General features: G+C 24.4%; 1 protein-coding gene across 4 annotated transcripts in view; it reads left to right on the top strand.

The window, feature by feature from the left end:
* LOC129957226 (putative sodium-dependent multivitamin transporter) overlaps window positions 1-24,051 on the top strand; it is a 57,856-nt gene that overhangs the window by 31,902 nt on the left and 1,903 nt on the right. For all 4 annotated transcript variants that reach the window (XM_056069461.1, XM_056069458.1, XM_056069460.1 and 1 more), the window contains 11 exons: window positions 1,790-2,172; window positions 4,536-4,601; window positions 5,991-6,110; window positions 8,113-8,267; window positions 8,373-8,513; window positions 11,525-11,663; window positions 13,748-13,952; window positions 16,091-16,245; window positions 17,896-18,119; window positions 20,727-20,824; window positions 22,404-22,483. In XM_056069461.1, the coding sequence (XP_055925436.1) occupies window positions 1,828-2,172; window positions 4,536-4,601; window positions 5,991-6,110; window positions 8,113-8,267; window positions 8,373-8,513; window positions 11,525-11,663; window positions 13,748-13,952; window positions 16,091-16,245; window positions 17,896-18,119; window positions 20,727-20,824; window positions 22,404-22,483 (1,728 nt within the window). In that variant the 5' untranslated portion in view covers window positions 1,790-1,827. The remainder of the gene's footprint in view (window positions 1-1,789; window positions 2,173-4,535; window positions 4,602-5,990; window positions 6,111-8,112; window positions 8,268-8,372; window positions 8,514-11,524; window positions 11,664-13,747; window positions 13,953-16,090; window positions 16,246-17,895; window positions 18,120-20,726; window positions 20,825-22,403; window positions 22,484-24,051) is intronic.

The raw sequence follows: 24,051 nt of genomic DNA, 5'->3' as shown, positions 1-24,051 counted from the left end.
TCTCTTATTTTAAAAGAAACTATAATATTTCTTGCTAAATGTGCAACTGCTAATTCACTGCTCATTTTGTATGTTGTATCAAAGATGCTTCTTAAAATGCTGTTGAAATGACTTTCTCTCATTTTCTAATAATAGGAAAGACTAAGTTTCAGACATAAACAGAACAATTGAATTTCTGACCTTTAATTGAATTTCTAATCTAATTCTTCCATCACTAAATACGGCAATAAATCACCTGAAATGATCTAAGTGATATCCTTCTAAGATCTCTTTATAAGTCACTAATGAGGTAAATTAATTATCTGATATATAAATAAATACTAGCCTTTTTTATGTTTCAACTACTGTTAATAATTAAAAAATAGTAACCATAATGAAACATTACTGTTTATGAATATAATATAGGATATTAAAAAAAAAGTAAGTTTTGTGGCCAATTAAAATAGCATAATTAAATTAAAACAGAATATATTTTATTTTAGATATATTTCTTGAATTTTATTTGAATATAATTGCCATCGAACTTGTGACACTTTTCTAAGTGTGCTTTCTTGTTTTGTTTTCCCTTGTTGAAGAGCGATACAGTCTGTGATAATAATAAATTCTTTGGCAGTAAAAATCTAAAGGACTGTTTAAACCAAAATCAGATCATATCCTAAAGCCGCTTATCAGAAAAAGAAAAGAATTAAAACTCAACATGAAAATTAAAAGGTGTGGTTCAGATTGTGAGGAGAATAAGGGAACATTTCCCAACTAAATGAATCATTGCTGGGAATGAATCAATGTAGCTACCTTGTATAGATGCAATGAGTATTGATTTAAAAAAAATATTATCTCAACATTTGAAACATTTACATTGTTATTTTCTATTGTAAACTTTCTGAAGCCTGTGTCTTGCAAATTGTTTGAATGTCTTTGCATGCATTTCTGACCATTGCAATGCAGCTATATGTAAATTGCTAATGGAATTTATCTTCCGTTTCATCCATGTAGATTCCAACTGATATATCTAAATATTTACATATTTTTTCTTTCACATTCTTCAATATTTACTAGAAAAAAGTTGTAATAAAACAAACCGTAACATTAAAAATGTCCTTAATTTTAAATAATAATTTTTTTATTGAATTTCTTTTATTAACCATTGATATTTTTTCGTACTTTTGGCTTTCATTTTTTTCTACTAAGAAATTGTTGGTAAAAAATGCTTAAAAAAATGTTCAAATAGATTACTTGAAGTAATTTATATCTGTATAAAACTTATTATTCAGTTTTAAAAAAAAGGTTTTGTTTCAATTTTACTGTTATTTTTTAATGTTTTAAATTTACAATATATGAGTTCAGTTGTGTGTTATTATATGTGTTTGTTTGTATATATATTTGATTCTAGTTTGTTCAAATTGATCTACTTCTTTTGTTTTGTTTTTTATTCAATTATTGTTAAGGAATTGTTTAATACAAAATTTTAAATTTTTTTTATTATGTTTTTATTTACTAGACTTGTTTGTACATTTATAATGCATAAGAAAATAAATAATGTTCAGTTCTAAATAATATCTGATTTTAATGAAATTGATTAGTGATTCAAAATTGAGTTTGCTTGAGGTTGGATTTTTTTTCCTTCCATTCATAAACTTTATAATTTTTAATACAGATTTGTTATATATTTATTTTTATATCTTATTAACTAGTGTTCTTAAATTTTATCTTTTATTTCTCTAAAAAAAATTTTGTCAATTTTTTCTGTTCTTTTTTTTTTTTTAATCTGAAATTTATTTTTCTTTTTCAGGTGTGATAGTAAACAATAACAGTTTTAGCACACACATCATGGATTATTCAAAGGGTACATTTACACTAATTGATTATGTAATTTTTGCATTAATGCTTGTTTTTTCTGCAAGTGTTGGTGTCTATTATCATTTTGCTGGAGGTCGGCAAAAAACAAGCAAAGAATATTTCCTGGCGAATAAAAATATGCCTATTATTCCTGTTGCTTTCTCTCTAATGGCAAGTTTTATGTCTGCAATTACCATTCTTGGTTTAGCAGCTGAGAATTATATGAATGGAAGCCAGTTTGTAATAATAAATATTGCATATATAATTGGAACACCCATAGCTGCTTATGTCTTTCTACCAGTATTTTATCAAATGCAAGCTACAAGTGCTTTTGAGGTATGTATTTTTATGTTTTAGAGCAACTTCTCATTTATTTATAATGTCTTCAGAAAACATTTTATTAATTCTTATTGACAGAAATTAACTAACTATATTGTTACTATATTTTCACAGCATTGCCTGGTATTCAAAATATAATTATTTAAAATACTTTAAAATCAATATTATAAAAATGCAATACAAACATCTTTTGGCAATAGAGATTTTCTCTCTGGCTTTTCACTTTAGCTATCCAATTTTGTGTTTGTCTTCTTCAAAATTAAATCGCCATTGCAACCAATCCAAGAATTCATCATTTGTTTATTTCAAAACTAGCCGCCTTAGATAAACCAACTGATTCATTGTCAATGTCGGTTGTGTTTAATTTAAATTGAATCTCTTGTGCATAATTTTATGTTCTTGGCTCTCTCAACAAAAGAATTTTCCAAATGAATTGAATCACTATACATCATAGTTCCATTAAATATTTAAGGGTCTGGGTAATCCATTCTTTCACAATATTGTAATTTCATACTCTGATTCTGTTTTCAAACTGATCAAATAATTAGCAGAATGCAGAAAGCTTCTTTCTTTAGCTTTCAATAGTGTAAGATAATCATATGATTAAATATTTGATGAAACTATGAAAACTATCTGAACTTTATTGCAACAATGAAATTTACTGTCTAAAATCACGCAAAAAATATATTTTTAAAAATTGTCAAAATTTATTAGAGTTTCATGGAAATTAAATAATCATATTAAAAAGACAATTTTTTAAAATATTCTAAAAAATCAAATTTGTGTTATATTTCCAGAGATTATGTCAATATATATATATATATATATATATATATATATATATATAATTAGTTTTTCTTTCTGCAAATTTCTAAATTCTAATTCCAATTTTATATATATATATATATATATAATAATCACTTAAAGATGTCTACTCCTCTTTCTAAAGCATATATTTTTCAAGGTCAAATAATGTGTCTTTTTTCACTGATACATGCTCTTTAATACATAAATATATAAATGCATGGAAAATTTAAGTCACTGATTTTGTATTGCAAAGTAAATTTAATAAGTATATTGAAAATTGTTGGTGTGTTGAGATAAATTCTAAATTTCACTGAAAGGAATTATGGACCACTTCTTTTCAAACTATTACCACATGAAGCAAATGATATCATTATTTCCATCAGTTTTCATTCCTTTGTTTCTTCCTGCTCTGTTAATTGGTTATAAAAGAAAAAGTACTAAAATTCTGATACTGAACATAATAATATTAAAAAAGCCCTGAAGGAACAAGATTGTATGCAGCAGGCCTAATTTTTCCTTTTCAGCCAGGAAATATGGAATTCGCACATACACACATTAAGCTAAGTATCTAAATGGAGTTTTCCAAAATTGGAGCTGTGTCTTTCATAATTTGAAGGGGGGGGGGAAATGCAAATCAAGCAATTAAAATTGAATAGAAGGAATATTTCTCATTAGTTCATAAACATGAGAAATAATTTCTCTGAATGAAGAATCCATTATTTGAATCAATTTAATTTTATCTATTTTTTAAAATCAGTTATTTAAATTTGAAATAAAATTTTAATCCTCCCTCTGTTCATGCATCATGTTGTCTTTCTCCAGCTAAAGGCTGAGTGCAAGAGGAAGGCTAATAAATTATTGACTTGTTAGTATAAGGATGGATTTGTTATTTTCGAAAATAAGAGATGCTTTTTGATTTATTATTATTGTTGTTTTGAGTACCATATAAATTTATCTTTTTGAAAGAAAAAATCAAAAATATTAATTATTGAATTAAAATATAAAGTAAACTATTACCTTAAGCTTCTTGAAAGCTTACCTTGCTTATTTTTTCTTGTTTTTCTCAGTTTTGAATTAATTCAAATTTATTACTAGCACTAAATTTCATGAATTTTAAGCTAACTATAGATCACATGCTTTAAAAAATTCATATGTTTGTTATCTGTGCTTATAGAAACTTAATTTTTTTAATCATTTATTTTCTAAAGAAAACTTTTATCATTATTTATAATTTTAATGATTGAAGGTATCATACCTTCTGTTATGATTTTTACCTTGTGAAAATATAAAAATAGATTAACTATTAGTAAATTATTTATATATTATCATTTTAAATTTTCATATTGCTTTAAAATTTGAAATTTAGCTTTTCATTTCTTAAAATTGCCCTTTTAAATGTAATTCTTTTTCTGTTGGTAATGTTTATAATTATCATAATGCACAAATTGTAATAAAATTCAAGCCAGACATTTTACGGTGTAGAGAATATTATTCAAGTTTTCTTTTAATGTTGCTCATCAATTTTCTAATTCTGAAACCTGTTTTTCTTTCAGTATCTTGAAAAACGTTTTAATAAAGAAACTCGTCTACTTGCCAGTTCAATTTTCATTTTACAGATGGTGAGATAAATGTCTTAATTTTTACTTTTGATGCTTACTTTCTTGCCTTTTGTTTTTATACGTCATTCTCTGTTGTTGTTTTAGAACACAGCTCTAAATGTGTCAAAGTGTATAACTCTGACAATATTTTCAAAGTGATTGAAATAAAAGTTTAAATGACAAGGAATTTTTTTTTTCTAAATGTGGCTTTGTATATGAAAATTTTGATTATTGCATATATCTAATTTATTTTGATGAATACTTTGTGTTTTGACAAATATAACAAATTTTCATGTTCTTCCTTAAATTGAATTTTAATTTCTTCTGTTATTTTGAATATTTTCTAAATTCTAGATATCAATTTCTTTTTTTCATTTCCTGTTTTTCTATCAAAATAATTTAAAAGTTCTCAATTATATTTATTACAAACTTTTATTTAATTCAAGATGAATTTTTGCAATCAGTTTTTTTTACTTATTTCCTGATTAGAATTTTGGTATTTTATACATTTCAGTATTCTCTATAATAATACAGTATTTTGATATTTTCAAAATTTAATTATGAGTTAAATGATTAATCTGGATTTCGTATCAGTGATGGTGTTACCTGATAGTGAAAAATTTGAGGAAAAATTGATCCTAAGATTTTGCAACATTTATGATAAGGAATTTTAAATTAAAATCTTAAAAGTGGAAAATAATTAAAATAAAAAAAATGCCATTTTATAGTACATTATCTTTTTAAAAACTGATCTAGTTAAAGTTAATTTCTGCTCAATTTTTTTATGTTTCAATAAGTTATGAAAAAATATATCTTTCAGTTCGAATTGTATATTTTCTAAAAATATGTAATGGAAGTTGCCTCATTAAATAGTGAGTTAAAAATATCCAAAATGTCAGAATTCCATATATTATTTTTAAAATGTGCATTCAATTTTTATTAATTGAAGGGAAAAAGTACAATTCATATGTAATAGGAAGATCATAGGACAAAAGAAAACCTTTGATTTGTTATATCCTTTAAATAGTACAAAACAATAAATAATAAAACTGTTTAAGAAATAAAAAAGTTGGATCCATGTTTTCTGTCTGCTAATCTTACTATTTTTGTGATTAAATCCTGCATTTATTATTCTTATAGTTAATTATATAATTAGTATTATAATCTACTATTAATTCTATTTTTTTTTAGTGAAGTAATGTTTTTCATTGTAGTTAAAACTAAATTTTGTGTATCCATTTTAGAAATAACCTTTTGAATCTGTCTAATAGATCTGAGTTATTTCATTTTTAAAAGTTTTCATTTTAAGATTACCTTGCATTTTAATAATTCTACTGATTTATACTGAAAGTTAACAATAAGTTTCTGGAATATTAGTATAAAAATGATTGAAAGTATTTTTCTTTTCAGGTTATATACATGTCTATTGTTTTATATGCTCCGGCACTCACTCTGAGTGCTGTTACAGGTCTATCGAAATGGACTTCAGTAATGTCCATTGGAGTTGTTTGCACATTTTACTGTACAATAGTAAGTAGCATTTTTTAAATGCTTTTTTCTGTCTTTCTAAACACTTTCAAACACTGGTTTCCAGTCTTATTAAAATTTGAAACTTATTTTCTAAGGTACTAGAATGAAATCATTTGTGTTATAGATCTTGTGAAATTTGTATTGGTTTTGTATTTTTTGCATTATTATATCTGTTATTTCACTAAAGGAAAAGCTAACTTATTTTGCCAATTTATTTTTATTGATACCTAAATAAGCAAAGTTTAACTAAAAACATTTAGAGATTTACCTTTATCATTAAATTTTATGAATTATAAATAGGTCGTCTGAACTTCTATGGCATTAGCATGTTTGTTTTGTTTTTTGGACAAAACAAACAAAAAGCTAAATTCTCATGATGATTTCTATTAGAATTATACTGTTTATTGTGAAACTTTAATTTAATTTACTGAAGGAAAAGGCTTTACTAGTATTTATACAAAATTAGAATTATCTTTTAAAATTTAACTTTTCCTTTCTTTCTCTACTATTTTATGCTTTTAAAATTCTACTTCAGATTTATATTTCATTTTTTGAAAATACACCTTTTGCTTTTCAAAGAAGCATCTTTTGAAGATTCATAAATTCATGTGAATCAGTATGATATCATGTTAAAAATATGTTGTTCCTTTCTTTTATTTCAATATATACATATTTAAACAGCTTTTAGTACCATATATATTAATAAATCTAATGCTTAAAGTAATATAGTGTGGGTAAGTGGCTAATATATATTTTTTTTTACACATCTAATAGTCATTAGTATCATGATCATGGTAAATAGCACCCAAGATATGGTATTTTTCCCACTGATTGTTGCCTTAAAACTGAAACTAGGAGTTTATGTGCAATCCCCTTCAAATATTTCTGATATATCTGAAGGACTGAATTCAAGCATCATTTTTACTAATAACTTTTATAATAACATTTTACATATTTACAATAATATTCTTTTTTTCCCTTTGATATTACTCATTACAAAATTTGATGCAAATAATTTTCTTATTTATCAGAGTTATTTATTAATTAAAAAAAACATTTGCATATAAAATCAAATATATGGATTATCTCTGAACTCTGCTAATAAAATAAGAGGGAAAGTAATTCATATAATGTAAAATTGTTTTAAATATGAAACCAAAACTGCTATTCATTTATTTCTTCAGAAAATATTTCTATTCTTCAATAGATTTACAAAGGATCAAAGCAAGCTTTATTAATTTTTTATTTATTTCTAGTTATTAATGTCTGCTAAAAGTGTCATCTCTGAAATTGTTTCTTAATTGATATTGACAAAATTATTTACAATTTTTTTTAATTGATATGAAATTTTCATTTTCTTAATAGTACAAAATCTCCCACAGCATTGTTCTTATATCTTAATGATATTGTATGTCATTCAGAATATCAAATTGCAAATTCAGATTAATATTTTCTTCTGAGACAGTATGAACAGCAATTTTTGTGGAAACACATTCCAATAAATCACCAGACATGTTATATCGTGGAATTTTGATGCTATTGTTTGAGAGAAAACCTAGCAAATTAATACCAGAGAACTTTAAAAGCCTATCCAGAAATTCACAATGTCTAATTCTCAAACTGTGAGGAGTTATTAAAATTTTTAATACTTCAGAGGTGAAATTTGTTGATTTTTTATCATGCACAAATTAAGTATTCGTTTGCATTCGTTCAATATTTTGTGCACTAGATTTGAAAGCATTTCTGTGATGAAAATGTATTGCACAATCATTCATGTGTCTGATATGCAACAAAATATCGAGATGTTATTTCTAAAGCATCTAAATTATCCTTATTTTTCCTACTGAATAAATGAATTGTGACTGTGGTTTCTTATATTAAAATCCTCTGTCAAATGTTTTGCCACTTCATTTATTCATTTATTTATTTTATAAAGTTCAGAAATAACTAATATGCTCTGTATTGAAAGTTCAACAAATTTTGTCTCATTATATTTTTATAGGGTGGCATGAAAGCTGTTCTTTGGACTGATTTGTTCCAGTCATTGTTAATGTTTTCTGCCGTTTTTGCTGTCATTGCCAAAGGAACAATAGATGTTGGAGGTTTTTCTGAAGTTTGGAGGCTTGCAGACGAAGGGAAAAGAATTGAGTTTTTTAAGTAAGTAAAATGAAATTACCCATTTTCGACATTTATATATATAAAATATGTATTATTTTTAAAGCATGCACTTTAGTTCTCCATAACAAAGAAGACTCATTGCAGTTTTGATCCAGATCCAACTAAACGGCACACTGTATGGACTCTGGCTGTAGGAGGAATATTCACATATGTATCAGTTTATGCAGTAAATCAGGCTCAAGTTCAGCGACTTCTTACAGTTAAAAGCTTGAAAGAATCTCAAATGTTAGTGAGTATTGTTTCATTAGATCTTTATTTGCTTTGATGCTGTGTTGCATAAATATTAATTTCCCTGTTTGTATATTGTGTTTAAATATAAAGAGTTTAACTTAAAAAAAGTTGTATTTATGTTTGCCTTTTAGCAAAAATCTTCTCATCAAAATTTATAAAATTTTGATAATAAAGAAGATTTAATTATTGTGTTTGTTCTCGAAGTTCAATTTATTTATTGGGAGTTCTTGTTAAATAATATGTTTAGGAAAATTAGACTTTCTTTTAAAGTAAATTCTATTCTTTTGATTTTCAGAGACTTTCTGTTTCTTTTATTAAAAAGAAAATGACAATGAACATTTTCCATTATAGTTCTTACATTGCTCAATCTATAATGTCAGACATATTTCATGTTACTATTGATCCACTTTAAACAGTGTGAACACAGATTAAATAATTCCTGTATACTTAACTTTACACATCTAATGTTAAACACATGCATCATTTTGATCTAGAAATTCTATTGGTTCATGTGTTATTAATTTATTCGTATGGAAATAAGTGATACTATCTCCTTGAAAGAAATATCTGAAGAGTATTCAGAGTTTGACAATAGTAAAATTGATTGTTCCAGAATTCAGGTAATGCAAAACATAGAACTTTCCTGAAATCTAGTGTGGAAAGCTAAGTATTTGAAACTTCGTCAACTCTGGATATCTGTTCTTCAATTCTGAATGATCAAATAATGGTACATTGTGTCATAATGTGCTCAATTAGAAGATTCTAATATCATTCTGGTCTCCTCACACGAAACAAACATTGAAAAAATTTGGGCTTTCGGGCCAAATAGCTCCATATTTGAAACCCAGTTCCGCTAAAGATAAATTGTGTATGTAGGTTTGTGCATATTATATCTCACATCATAGATCAGATGTTCTCCTGGTTTTGAATATACATTTGGCGAGAGGCAGTGAGTTCCGGTGTCATTGTTGTCTTCTGACCACAATTCAAAATTATGGTTTTCAATTCTGAAATAACCTAATGTTATAGTGCTTTAAAACAAAATGTTAATATAATTTAACTGAAACTAATCCTTGCATCAGAAACTTCAATAGACCTTTTTACAAATTTATAATTTTCTGTCTTGCTTTGAAATTTGATTTAATGTTTCAAATCTCCATAACAGATATGGTACATTTCTGCAGATCTCAACATTTTTGCAATAGAATTTTGTCATTCTTGAACTGTATGTTATAGTATTTTTAATATCTAAACCATTTTTTGTATAAATTTATTAATTTTATTGTTCATTTATAATCATACAAATTTTACTTTTTGATTTTTTATGGCACTATTTATTATTTTATAAAGTTGAACTTTTTTGGACCATTGTTGTATAATGGTTAGGTTATTTTCTGACATTAGTATTTTGTCTAAAATATCATTAGGTTATTTTCTGAAATATCTTGTGCCATATCTGCTATGGTTAGTCATGTTGATGTAATGTGAAAAAAGATTGCAAAAATATTCTTGATCATATATGTGACCAAAATTGTGGACATTTTTGAAAGTCGTTACTTTTCTAACGTTGTAGGCTTATAGAAAATGTTACATTTCAGAAACTGCAAACTCTTGTATATCATTTTAAAGAGAATTTAATATTGTCATCAATAAAAAAAAGCAAAATTCAAATATGTGCAATACAAAAAAGTTATTCTTAATTTAATCTGAATAACAAACATAGTGATGAATTGGATTATAATTTCTAACTTTCCTGACAAAACACTGTTCTTGTTTTGGGAACCAATCAAATGTTACTAACTGCTAGCAGAAGCTGATATCATGTTTAAAGTTGGAACAAGTCATTATTTGGATTTTCTCTGTAGAATGAAGACTGTTTTTTATGTAATTAAATTGCAAGTTAAAAGTTTTGTTAAACTTTTAAATATATACTTGGAATTTTTGTAAATATTTCTAATATTTAATTAAAAAAAACACGACAAGAAATAAAAGAATATATTGGGCACTTAGAAAGAGAACTAAGATTATTGTGTTACATGAATGTGGTCTTTCCTATGCAGAAATTGCAAGACAGGTGGGTGGTTCAGTGACTACATCTAAAATCCGAAAATGTTGTTTACAATATCAGGAGACAAATTCAATAAAAAACAAAGCAGGAAGGGGCTGAAGCAGGTGCACCACATCTGTTGATGACAGAAAAATAAATCTTAATTTTCTTTCTAAGTGCTCAATATATTCTTTTATTTATTGTCGTTGTTTTTTTGACTAAATATAAGAAATATTTGCAAAAATTCCAACTCTATATTAAAAAGTTTAACAAAACTTTCAACTTGCAATTTAATTACATAAAAAACAGTCTTCATTCTACAGAGAAAATCCAAATAATGACTTGTTCCAACTTTAAACATGATATCAGCTTCTGCTAGCAGTTAGTAACATTTGATTGGTTCCCAAAACAAGAACAGTGTTTGTCAGGAAAGTTAGAAATTATAATCCAATTCATCACTGTGTTTGTTATTCAAATTAAAGTAAGAATAACTTTTTTTTGTATTGCACATATTTGAATTTTGCTTGTTGTATTTAAATCAGTATTAAATTCTCTTAAAAATGATATGTAAAAGTTTGTATTTTGTGAAACATTACACTTTCTATAAGCATACAAAGTTAGAAAACATAAAAATTTTCAAAAGTGTCCACAATTTTGGCCACCACTATACATATATATATAATTACTGGGTATCAGATATATAGTATAATAAAATTTACCATTTTTTTTTTCTCATTTTGCTCTACTTAGAACACAGATGAGCTTTCTAACATATTTGCTTTAAATGTGTACTATATGACATATTCTTTATTAAAAAATATTACTTTTAAATTAAGATTATAAATGAATTTAATATTTCTAAGGAGATAAATGAAAAAGTATTTAAGATGCTTTTTTCTATTAAAATTGACAAATCTATATTTTTCAGATATTATTTTGATTTTTACTTTATTTACAGGGCCTTGTTTTTGAATTGGCCTCTCACAAGTCTCCTAAGCCTTACTGCATCATTTGCTGGCATTGTTGTTTATGCAAATTTAGCTAAGTGTGATCCTATTTTGCGATCTGAAGAAACTCATATTGAAAAAGCTGATCAGGTAAATCTGTATACATTTTAGCATGAAACATAAAGCTTGAGATTTCAAATTATTTTAATTATTTTTATTCAAAGAATTACATAAAATTTACTGAAAAAACTTTACTCAAAAAAGTACATAAATTTAGATCATCTTTTCTGAAATATCTTGACTATGATTGGATTATAAAGCAACAATAAATGTTTTTTTTCTATACCATTTATGTCTGGTGTATATTAATGAAATTGTATAATCTAACTAAATTAAAACAGCTATATTAGTCACTTGTAAATTTTATTATTATTTAATGCATGAATTATTTTGCAAAAATTTTATATAAAAGCACTTTATTTAATAGGGACCTAGATAACAAAGGTATTAAAATATGTAATTTTTACTTGCCTTTTTTTATTAAATTTGCAAGTTTTGTACAAAAATATTTTAAGTAAGCATATTTTGAGTCCCTTTTCATCACATAAAAATTGCACTCATTATATTTGTGATTGAATGTCATAATTAATTCAGTTTGGTGTGAGTTTTAAATACTAAACTATTTAATATAAACCTTAATTATGAAATTATTTGTCTTAACAAATTTATTGACTTTTGCTTATTAAATAATTATCGATTAAAGTTTTGTTCAAACCATTTGTCCTTTTTTACCTTTTCTCTATATTATTAAAGAATTTGAATCTTTGAGATTGAATGTATGAAATATAATAAGGGTCTGCAAAATATTTTCCTTTTAAAATAGAATGGATTATTTGGTGGATATTAATTTAAATGTCTATTGCCTTTTTATTTACTTTCCTTTTTATTTACTTAATTGATTTATTTCATATTTTGTAAGCATGGAATTTTGCAGCCAGTTTTGATCTTTTTTTTCTGCTATGCTAGAGTTTACAAATGTTTTATGCTTATTTGTTATTAATAGCAATACTATTACAAACATTTTAGCATTTAATTTTCAGTTAGTTGATTAACATAATTAAATTTTGAATTCATGTAAATTGTACTACTAGTAATGAGTTTGAGAAAAAGAAAATGATTTGGATATTCAATAAAATGTATGCTAATAATTTTCAATGTAAGGACTAAAATGTAGAAAATAATTAAAAGTAAAAATTCCACTTTTTAGTATGCAGGCAAAATTGTGTTTTGAAAAACAGTTTTAAAAAAATTTATTACATGCTTAATTTTTTTCAAATATAACTGTGATTTTTTTAGCAATGATTTACTTATTCAACTAATGATAATTTAAATCTATTCATAATTTAGAAATAATTATTTTCTAATCATTTGAATTTAGGTTTTGCTTTAAGTTCTGATTTGCACTGGCTCTTATTTTCACATGTTGATACTCCATGCACTGAAACCAAAAATGCTTTCTTTATAAAATTCTGTTCTAAAGGTAATAAATTCGGAAAAATTTTATGCATTCTCTACTTTCTACCTTCCTGTTAAGACTATACTAATATCTAGTGTTCGTTCTAACAAAATAAAAAGAATATTTTTCTTGAAAAGGAATAATAAAATTGTGTTTTCCAATTAACCACAACTGTTCTCCTATCCAAGAACATCGTATCATATAAATATAAATATATTTTTTAATTCTTTGTATAACTTTTTCATGAAGATTTAGGACCTTCTCTATAGGTGTTTTGCTACTCATTCAGTTTATTAATGAAATTGAAAATTTTGTCACATAATATTTTTGCCAATTTGCACAGAAAATATTTAACTGGTCCATTTCAAGATGTATTATTACTACTCAACCCTTTCTTAAAACTTTGACCTCGGATGGTGACTCTCACTCACTTACAAGATGGTGCCTCATTTTGACGTTTTATTTCTTTCTTTATTTAATTTTGATTGCTAAAAATACCTGCAGAGTAGTAAGAAGATGCAAATTAATTAAATAGGAGAATTCAACTTAAAACAATTATATGTATTTTTTTTTTTCAGAGCAATAAGTAAGTCTTTATATTTGGTGAATAATTATACATTGAATTACTTTTCTGAGTGTAAAGGGTTAAATATTCATACTATTAAATGTGTGCTTTTTCATTGCATCATCTTAGATATATATGTATATTTTCTTCCAGATTCTACCCTATTTTGTGATGATATCACTCACAATGTTCCCAGGTCTTCCAGGTTTGTTTGTGGCAGGAGTGTTTAGTGCATCTTTGAGTTCAGTATCTTCTGCCATTAATTCATTGGCTGCAGTGACTGTAGAAGATTTTCTTTATCCTTTATGTTTCCATCATATGTCCGAGAAAAGAGTCAATTTTTTTACAAAACTTATAGGTATGATATTTTGCTTTTAATTAATTTTTTTAAACTAAGTTTATTGTCCTGCTTTTTCGAGAAGCAATTCCAATTCATATTCTATTCAATATAATAATTTTTTTTAAGTTTGTGATTACAAATTTGTTTTATTATTGATAAGCTATTGACATCTTTTGTGACCAGACATCAGCACATTTAAGTTTCTTCATAAGTTCATGAAAAACCACATATCTCTTTTGCATTTGGCATGTTTTGTTTTATTGTCTCATGAGAATTTTTTATGCTTTGTAATAAGGCATGCAGGATTAAGCATGTTTGCCTTCCTTTTATGCATATTTCTGAACGAAAAAAAATTTTTTTTAAGGTAAAAGATATATATTTAAAATCTGAAATATATTTAATGATCTCTCACTATTTTTGTAATTGTGTAATTTCATATTGTCTTTTGTTATAATTTGATTCTTACCCATACCTTCTTAGCATTTTTGCTTTCTGAAACTTTTTCATATTCTTCTTTTCACTGCCATGGCTTGAAATACCTATCTATTCTTTTTATGTCTTTCTATGTTTAACCAAAAATACAAATATTTGCTTTATTTGTACTCTGTTGCAGCTTAATTTGCCCAGTTGAAAATACAAATAGTTTCATTACTACTTGGAGTTCATTTAAATAATTGTTTTCATTAAAAATTACATCATATTCTTTTCTATTACTTAATTCCATATTTTCATAAATAATTAATCATAAAAGTTGAAAATCACCTAGCTAATCAGAAAAGTGCACTAAAAGGACGTATGTAAATTTTATGTTGCTTCTGTTCATTGTTTCTTAATAGTTCTTGTAACAAACAGTGAAACAGATGGACACATATGTTTTCTGTTTGCGTTATAGATAAAGAAAAAAAAAGTAAACACTTTAATTATAATAATAATAAATAATTGGATAATTAATAATTGGATTTTATAGTAATTAATATTTATAATAATAATTATATATAATTTATAATTGGAAACATAATAATGAAAACTCGTCTAATAACTTATAGGTTATCTAAAATGTCAACCATATATTAGCATTTAATATTGTAATAGACAAAAAAAAAAAAAAATGTAAATTTGAATATTTCATCATTATATTATTTGGCTATATTTAGCGATCATATTATTTCATTTTGTATCTTATCTTGTCTGAGATTTCAGTTAGATATGAGAAAAATATGAATAAATGCTATAAAAAATGTAAACTCAGTATGTTTGTTAAAACTAAAGATTTTTTTTAAAGTTTTAAAATTATTCAATCATGTAAATGCTCTGAAATACAAAGTTTCAATAAAACAGATTTTTTTTTAAATAAAAATTTTGGTTGATCAAAAATGAGGGCATCATTTTAAACATTATATAAAGTGAAATACATAATCTGCGATTATTCAGACACAAGCTTAGTTTATATAATTATTAAAAAAGTTTATTATACCTTTCTTATCTTTATACAGGATAGTAAAATTAAAAAATTAAAACGTGTTATTTATATTAACTAATCACCTTCAGAACATCAGTATTTTGTGTGAGAATTTTTTAAAAATCTTATTTCTCTAACTATAATGGTGACATCAGAAATAGTGGTATTAGCCATTTATTATAAGATTTACATCTAAAGTCTAAAAATCTGTAGTCTTGATTTATCTGCAGAATAAGTATGTTTTGAAAAAAATAATGGTTATATTGTATATTGCATTCACTTAATAAATTTATTAGGTTTTTATTCTTAAATAAATATTAAGTAATTGTTCATGATGTGACTGTCTGTTTGGTAAACAATGCAATGCAATTTATGGAAGCAATCTAAGTTATTTTTTCCCCCTAAAACTTTTATGTGGCACTTGTTCTTATCTTGTATGTTTATTGTGCTGTTTTAGAATGTGGTCTTTCTATTCCATTTGATATTTCTACCTGAAAATAATTTTATTTAGTCAGCCCCCCCCTTGAGTATTATTATTTTATGCTTTCAGCATGCCATTTAGTGGTTAAGATTTCTTTTTTCAAACAAGCTTTGATTATTTATGTTACTGTTTTATGTATTATGCTATATTTAATTCAGTTTTAAAGTAATATCATTTGTATTTTATATTTTTGAGCCTTGGATTTTATAATTTCAGCACTTTCATATGGAATTCTTTGTATCTTGCTTACATTCATTGTTGATCATTTGGGAGGAGTGCTACAAGCTGCTCTTTCTTTAATTAATATTGTTGGGGGACCAATGTTAGGCCTGTTTTCTTTAGGAATGTTCTTTAGAAGAACAAATGTAAAGGTTAGTTTTTTTTTGTTTTGTTTTTTGCATGATTTTGTATAATGTTTTTGTAACTTTTTTTTATTTTAATGCAATTCTTTATAGATCTTCAGTTAAATTAGTAAAATTGAATATATTAATCAGAGATCCTTGAATTACTAAGTATTTAATGCAAAATAAAAATCAAAGTGTAACAATAAAATAATGATAATTAATTTTTGATAACAAGAAAAATTTAAAAATGTTTTCTAAAAATCTAAGTAGAAATATTTAAGGAATATTTTTTACTTAAATTCAATGTATGATTTTCAATTTTTTTCACCCATTTATGTTAAGAAATATAGTGTTCAAATCATATATAATGAAATTTTTAATATTTTATTACTATAAGGCTTAACTTAACAGCTACAATATCCTTAATAAAGTAATTTGGTAATATTTTAACTGTCTAACAATTAATTTATGAGAATAAATTAAAATTTACAAATCTGTGGGAATGTTAGAAAGATATTTTATGTATTTTTTTGATTAGATACTTTGATTTATATTTTAAAATTGATATGATGCTTTTTTTTCCAGAATAAAATTTTTGTGTGAATTTGAAGCATTATTTTTAATTTCTATACAAGCAACATTTAATGAACTTTACTTCTGAATTTTATTATTAAGATGTATAGTATTGAGATATGTTTATGTCTAAATTAAAGAACAATATTACTAAATATTCTTTCAAGTGTCTTGAGGTCCAAAGCTTAGTGGTGCAGGACTAACAAAAGGCTATACTGTATAATATTTATAGTAAGAGTATAAAACTATTTCATAAAAAAATCAAAGCAGAAATTTATATGCAAATAAAAAATGTTGATCAGATAGCAATAAAAAATAAAACCAATGTATAGAGCTAAATCTAATTTATTGTCTAAAAATTTCAAAATGTAAAGTTTTTATTTTTATTTTTTTTTTAGCATAACGTATAAAGGATTTATAAGAAGAATTAAAAAAAAAAAAATACCTCCAGGGAAACAAGAACTTTCAATGCTAAAAAACAGTAAGATTAAAAATTATCAGATCATAGGAGTAGAAATTGATGAATAAAATGAACAACATTATATGATGCAGACACAACTATGACTATATGCACACATATCTGTATAAGCAGAGTAGGCAACATTATTTGATGCATATCTTACTTACCAAAAGCTTATGTATGTTATATGTACCCCCATTCTGGAATCGAGTATATTTAAAATTAGCATCACTATTCTTTGAAATTGATTACTAAGCAGATAAAAATTAATACATTAATGCATGGCTCAAACTTTTTTCTCACTTCATGACTATGACATTTTTTTCTAGGGAAGCGGAACAATTAAAAGAAATGGGAAATCTTCTTTATTGTGTTGCCAATATGGTAACCCAAACAAGCAATCAAAATAGTTCATTAAGAGCCCTATTCTCAATATTTGTTTATTTTTTTAGTTTTCTGGATTTTTGATTTTTGCTGTATATAAGGGCACATTATGGTATATTTCATCAAAGTTTTTGTACCCAAAATATTTATATGAAGAGTAGTAAATGTACTAAATTAATTTTTCTCTTTTTCTTATTTAAATTGAAAAATAAGATGTACCCTCAGTGATATTGCATTTTAATTTCATTATTTTATAACAGGGATCAGTAATTGGATTTTTAGTCAGTTTGTGCCTGTGCTTCTGGATTGGCATCTCTGCCGTCATGCGTTCTCAAAAGATAAGAATGGATCATCGGTCTACTGAGGAATGTCCTACAAATAGTTCCAGTAGTATCATGCAGTTTTCTATTTACAATTTTGCTAATGAAACTTTTGATGACAATGCAACTATTTCTACCATGGATTTTTCTGCAAAGGAGGATGAGTGAGATTTTTTAATTATATTTTATTAATTTAAAAATAATTTTCTAAGAACTTAAAAAGATGCAAATTATTTGTGTTCATGTAAACTATGCATATAAATTAGTTGAAAGATTTAATTTAAAATGTATTTGAAAAAAATCAGACATTGCTTTACCTATTAAATAACTTGTTCTTATAAAGTTTTGGTATTTTTATGCAGAAAATTAGTCAAATTATTATTATTATCAAAATAATACAAAAAAATAACATTTTAGTAATTTATTTTCATTCTTAAATTACATTTTTATTAAAATAGTTCTAGTTCTTTTGCTCAGAATATACATTTAGTAAAAACTTTTAGAAGTTACAAAGCTGCGAGAAGGAAATAACTTCAGGGAATAGAAATATGAATGTTAAATTTCTAATGGTTGTAAACACTAAAAAAGTGTCATTTAATTAATATGTTTTAAACCAAAGGAAAAATATTTGTAAAATGAAACTCATTTTGAAAAGTTATTCTTATAAATATAAGATTCAAATTCTTTATTTTACTTTTTTTATTGACAGCATTTTACTTTTTTTGTTTTTATTTCTTCTAAATTTCAAAATATAATCATTATTCTTTTCTTTCTATATAATTAATTATTTTGTTTATCAGAAACTGATATATTTGATTGGTTCATTACTAACAAATTTTATCAAATAATAAATACAACAAATAGTTGTGAAATGTCATATAATTTTCTTTGTGCAAAGAATTCCCTTGAAAAAAAAATTATTTATTTTATTTATAAATTTTAAAAATATAAGAAATTCATTTTATAAGCAAGTTTTACATTTTCTTTTTTCTTTGAATAAATTTTTTTAATGGTAGTTCAAGTTCTCTCTAAAAAATTTTATGGATGAATTAATAAAGGAGTGAAAGAAAATATGTAGAATGCAGAGAGAAAATGACTTTCTTTTAAAGAACTTTGTATCTTATTGAATAAAAGAATAACCTCTTTTGTTAAAACTATAAGAATAACTATTTTATATAAGTATGATAAAAAATAAAGTAAGAGGCATTCTAACTTAATTTTATATTTAATAGTATTTTTAGTGTTTACTATTGCAAAACACAATAAAAATTAACACTTTAACAGTAATAATGCTTATGGTGTTGTTTTTTAATTTTCTGTGCATCTTATATATAACACTGAAACACTTATTTTTAGGCTTTGTTTTAGGAAGTTTTATTGTGTTTTAAAGTAAGCCATGTTTTAAAGCATTTTCTTTGCTTTTTACATGATTCTATTTTTCTTTACATCAATGGCAAATTTGATCATAGGCAATGCAGACTTTGAAGTTTCTTTTTAATAAGATTTAATTTCATATTTCAGTATATTTTTAACATGTCAATGATTTATTTTAGGTTGACATTCTTAAAAAAAAATTGTAATAACTATATGAATATATACTTATTAAGAATTAATACTTATTAAGAAATTAAGATCTTTACTAAGATCTAAGAAATTAAGACTTATTTTTTTGTATTACTTTTAATTATATTTTGTGAGAATCTTTTATGAAAATACATTATAGTCTTTGTATAGTCTTACTTTTGATAAATAATATCTAAAATAACTTAATATTTGTTGTCAGTTTTTCTGTAATTGTTATCAGTACTGAAAAATGTATACAAGATTTCAAGGGAATCTTTTTAACTAAAATTGATATGAAATTTGAAATTTCAGTAATACTTCATCTTATTCCAAAGCTTCATTGATATATATAACATATGATACACAATTATATGTAAACATATAGTAAGCGTATAAAATTTTATATGATTACAAATAATCTTTGTCAAATTTCTATATTTGTAAATTGAAAGGTTGGAATAATTTGGCTGCATATTTATTCTTATTCTTTTAAATTTAACTGGTGTGATATAAGGCATTTGACATCAAATTTAAATAAATGGCTTTTTATTTCTGAAAAGCTTTTAAAATCTTGATTTATGGTGAAAAACAAAATCCTGACGATCTCAACATTATTTAAGGATTCTTTTTTATAAGCAACAACTCATAAGATACTCAATTGTTTTTTAATATTATGATACAGCTTTCTTTTTGCAAATGAAACAAATTATAATTTTTAGATTTTCATAAGTATCAAAAAATGGAATTGTAATCATGAAATAATACATTTTTATAAATACATGAATAATCATGTAATTATAAAACAGGGACTGAATGGTTAAATTACTGTTTTATTGTATTCCAGAACATTTTATTTGTATAAAAATATAAATAATACATTTTTAAAATTTATTTTAAAAAAATCAATAAAAGTAAATGGGAAAAGAAATGAATATGGAGTTATAATATATACAACAAAAATCATTGAAATTTTTTAAAATCCAAATATAAAAATCTTTTTATTTTATTTTGTTCGAGACACTGTGTTGAGTTAAATCAAATTTGATGAATCAACCGTGAAAAAAAATTATCTTAGACAAACATTTTACAGAATTTGTTTCTATATTTGAAAGAATACTCAGATTATCTTTTTTTCTTTTAAATCATTGAATAATGAACATTTTTTGAAAAAATTAAATTTAATATGTAATTACATCTATTAATTTCAGATACATATTTCCACTATTGAAATTATCATACATGTGGTATGCAGGTTTTGGCTACATTGTATGTATTGTGGTTGGCTATTCTACAAGTTTAATATGTGGTATGTATGAGCGAGTTTTTTACATTCATTTATATTTATTTTTTATAGGAAATATGAAACATTTTTGTTTCCATTTAATGTATTTGAAATTTGAGCTCAATAATTAAATTTAAAATAAGAATGAAAGTTTGAAATTAATTTAACTCTTGATATATAGATATATATATGTATTCATTTGGTATTTGTGTGTTTTAATACACATATTATTCCATTACATTTTCAAGAACAATTACTACTCCTTTTAAGCTAATGCAGAAATTGGGACTTCTTGTTTATCTGTTATGAAGTTTGATAGCATTTGTATTTTAAAAAAAGGTTATTTTAAATTTGAATCATTGACAGTTCATAAGTTAACATTAGTTCATAGATCATAGTGCATTTAAATACTAACATTTCAAAAATTCACATATTTAAAATTATAAAAAGGTATGCCACTTTTATTATTCAGTTACAGTCAATTGTAGGTCATAACAATTTAATTTATTTTTTTTCAAAATATATTATTTTGATGTACAATAACTTTCAAAGCAAAAGAGTCTTAGTTTCCATTTGACTATTATTCTTATTGATGATTAGCAAAAATATGATGGACAATTTGATTTATTTATAAGTTGTATAAACTGTTCAACTATAAGGCATGTGGATGTTTGTTTGTTTAGTGACTTATTTCATGTAAAATTAATTACTCTTGGTGTATTTGTTATTTAAAATAAACATGTGCAGGTTTTATTATATGATATTAAACTTACCCATTATTTTTAGGAGCTGCATTAATTGTTTTATTTTAGTGATTTGAATTAAATTTTCAACTTGTTGCCTTGAATCTAATGTTTTTTTTATGTCTCTTGTCGACTTTATATACAGGTTTTAATAAATTGTTGATAATCTCAGCAATTTCCCTAAATTTCTGAGATTTCTAAAATTTTTTCAACTTTCTGATTCAGACTATGTGAAAGGCAACTACTGCCATTTTTTTCTGCATGAATATTCCCTTACTGAATTTTTAAAAATTTATCATTTCAATTCAGTGTAACATCCTAAAACTTAAATTTCGAATAATTACCGATCGCCATTATGTTTGATGTATAATTCAAATGGTAGTTTTACTTAAGTAGTTTTAAAATTCATGATGCTGAATTAAATCAGCTTTCTCCTTCCCTCCCCCAGGTACAATGACATCGTTTCTTTTTTATGTTTTATTTTATTTATTTTCTTATATTATACTTATATATAAAACTCTAAGTTATGTGATCTGCATGGGTCTTTCATATTCAGGATTTAATAAATTGTCATCTGCGCTTTTCTTAAATTGCAGTGATTTCTAAAATTTCTTTTACCTTTCTGATTTGGACTTCGTGAAAGTTAACTTTTTCTGCATGAAAATTTTTAAATTATAGTGAACCAAATTTGTCACTTCTGTTTTTTCCCTCCTTTTTTTTTTACTGATAATGTTTATGTAGAAGCTTATATATCTTGTAAAAAAAATTTTCTTTAAAAAAATAATAGCATTTTGCAATCAAATTAATTTCCATACTTAAATTATGTATAGTTTGCAATAACTGTTTTATTGCCATTTCAGGCAAAAGAAGATATGTTAATCCTGTGTTATTGAGTCCTTTTGTACAATCTAAGTCTTCCATAAAAGAGCCAATATCAGAAGTAAGTATTTATTGTTTAAGTATTCATTATTTTGTTTTCTTTGTCATTTCTATTTTTGTAATTTCATATGATGGATTACTTATATCATTGACTTTATATTACACAGTTTTAACAAAGTTTTTTGGTAATTTTTTCTGAGAATTTTAATATTCATTACAATTTTCTTAAATTTTAAATATAAAATGAACCATTTCAAATTAATCTTTTTTCTGTAGCTTAAAAGCTGCCTAATTTTCATTTAAAATTTACTGGTTTCAATTTTTTTTATGTTTAATTTATTGTGTTAGTCACAAAAAGAAAAATATTTCCCCCTCTATTTGACTACAGAATTTTTTTAACATTATGTAGCAAATTATTAATAAATGTGTATTGATACACATAATTTTTAACTTCAATGTAATTTATTTGTTGTCAAATCATAATAAATTAGGAATAATCTTATTTACATTACACCATCACAAAGTTATAGTCTTATTTATAGGGCTCTCTTTTATATATAAATGACGTTTATTTTTACTGCTATTATATTTGCAATATTTTTCAATATTCGTTTAAGAAAAAGGAAAAGAAATTGGGGGGGGGAGGTAATTTGCCAAACCATTTTGAAAAGATTTAGAATTCATTATTTATAATTATTTATTCACTGATAATATTTTAAAAATCAAGAAAGTTGTAAAAAATAATATACTAAACATTTATTGATTGCTATGATGATTATTTAATATTATATCTAATTTTAATGCAATAGTTGAAGGAACAGTTGAAATCTCACTATAATTGATTTCAAATGACTCATATGCTGAATGCTGTAATTTGACAATGTATGTTGCCATCAGATTTACATAATAGCAAAAAAAAAAAAAAAAAAAAGTGAAAACTTGTAAACCAAATCAATAATTTTTTTTTTTAACTCAAAAATACTGAATTTTACATTATGAAATATATTAGTTTTCTTTAATTAATGTTTTATATCTATCTATACATTTGCAGCATGAAAATAAAGTTGTGAAATTTTTATTTTATACAAAAAGAGGATGGCTTGTGGGAAACATTTTTTTTTTTCTGTTTGTTATATATCCAGTTTTGTCCATGCTTTTAAAATAATTTCTGTTTAAAGACAGACACAGTGTACATTCTGAAATAAAGATATTTTCTGTAAGTTGAAAAATTTATCTTTATTTCAAATTTTTTTTCCCATGTGTTCATATCTACTATGGCTACTTTTATGTGAAGAAAGAATGTTTGTTTTCTAAAATCATGGTAGTACAGTCTGTAGGCAGAAAAAAAAATCTTTTGGCACATTATTTATAATATTCACAAATACATATATGTTTGAATTGAGTTTTTATAGAAGATACTTGAACAACAATAAAATTCAGTCATTTCAGCATTTTTTGTAAAAATCTCAGTTGGAAGTAGTTATAAAATGTAAAATAATGTACTTATTTTTTAAATTGATGATAAAAAACTAAACTTTCTGTAAGATAGTGAAAAAATGACACAATTACAATGTGATTATATATTAGATATTCTAGATTTGTCCATTATTATTTGATTAGGATTAAGGT

Source organism: Argiope bruennichi, chromosome 11 (genome assembly GCF_947563725.1).
Source record: "Argiope bruennichi chromosome 11, qqArgBrue1.1, whole genome shotgun sequence".
NCBI lineage: Eukaryota > Metazoa > Arthropoda > Arachnida > Araneae > Araneidae > Argiope > Argiope bruennichi.
Note: the sequence above shows the minus strand (reverse complement) of the source record. Positions and strands in the feature narration are given on the sequence as shown.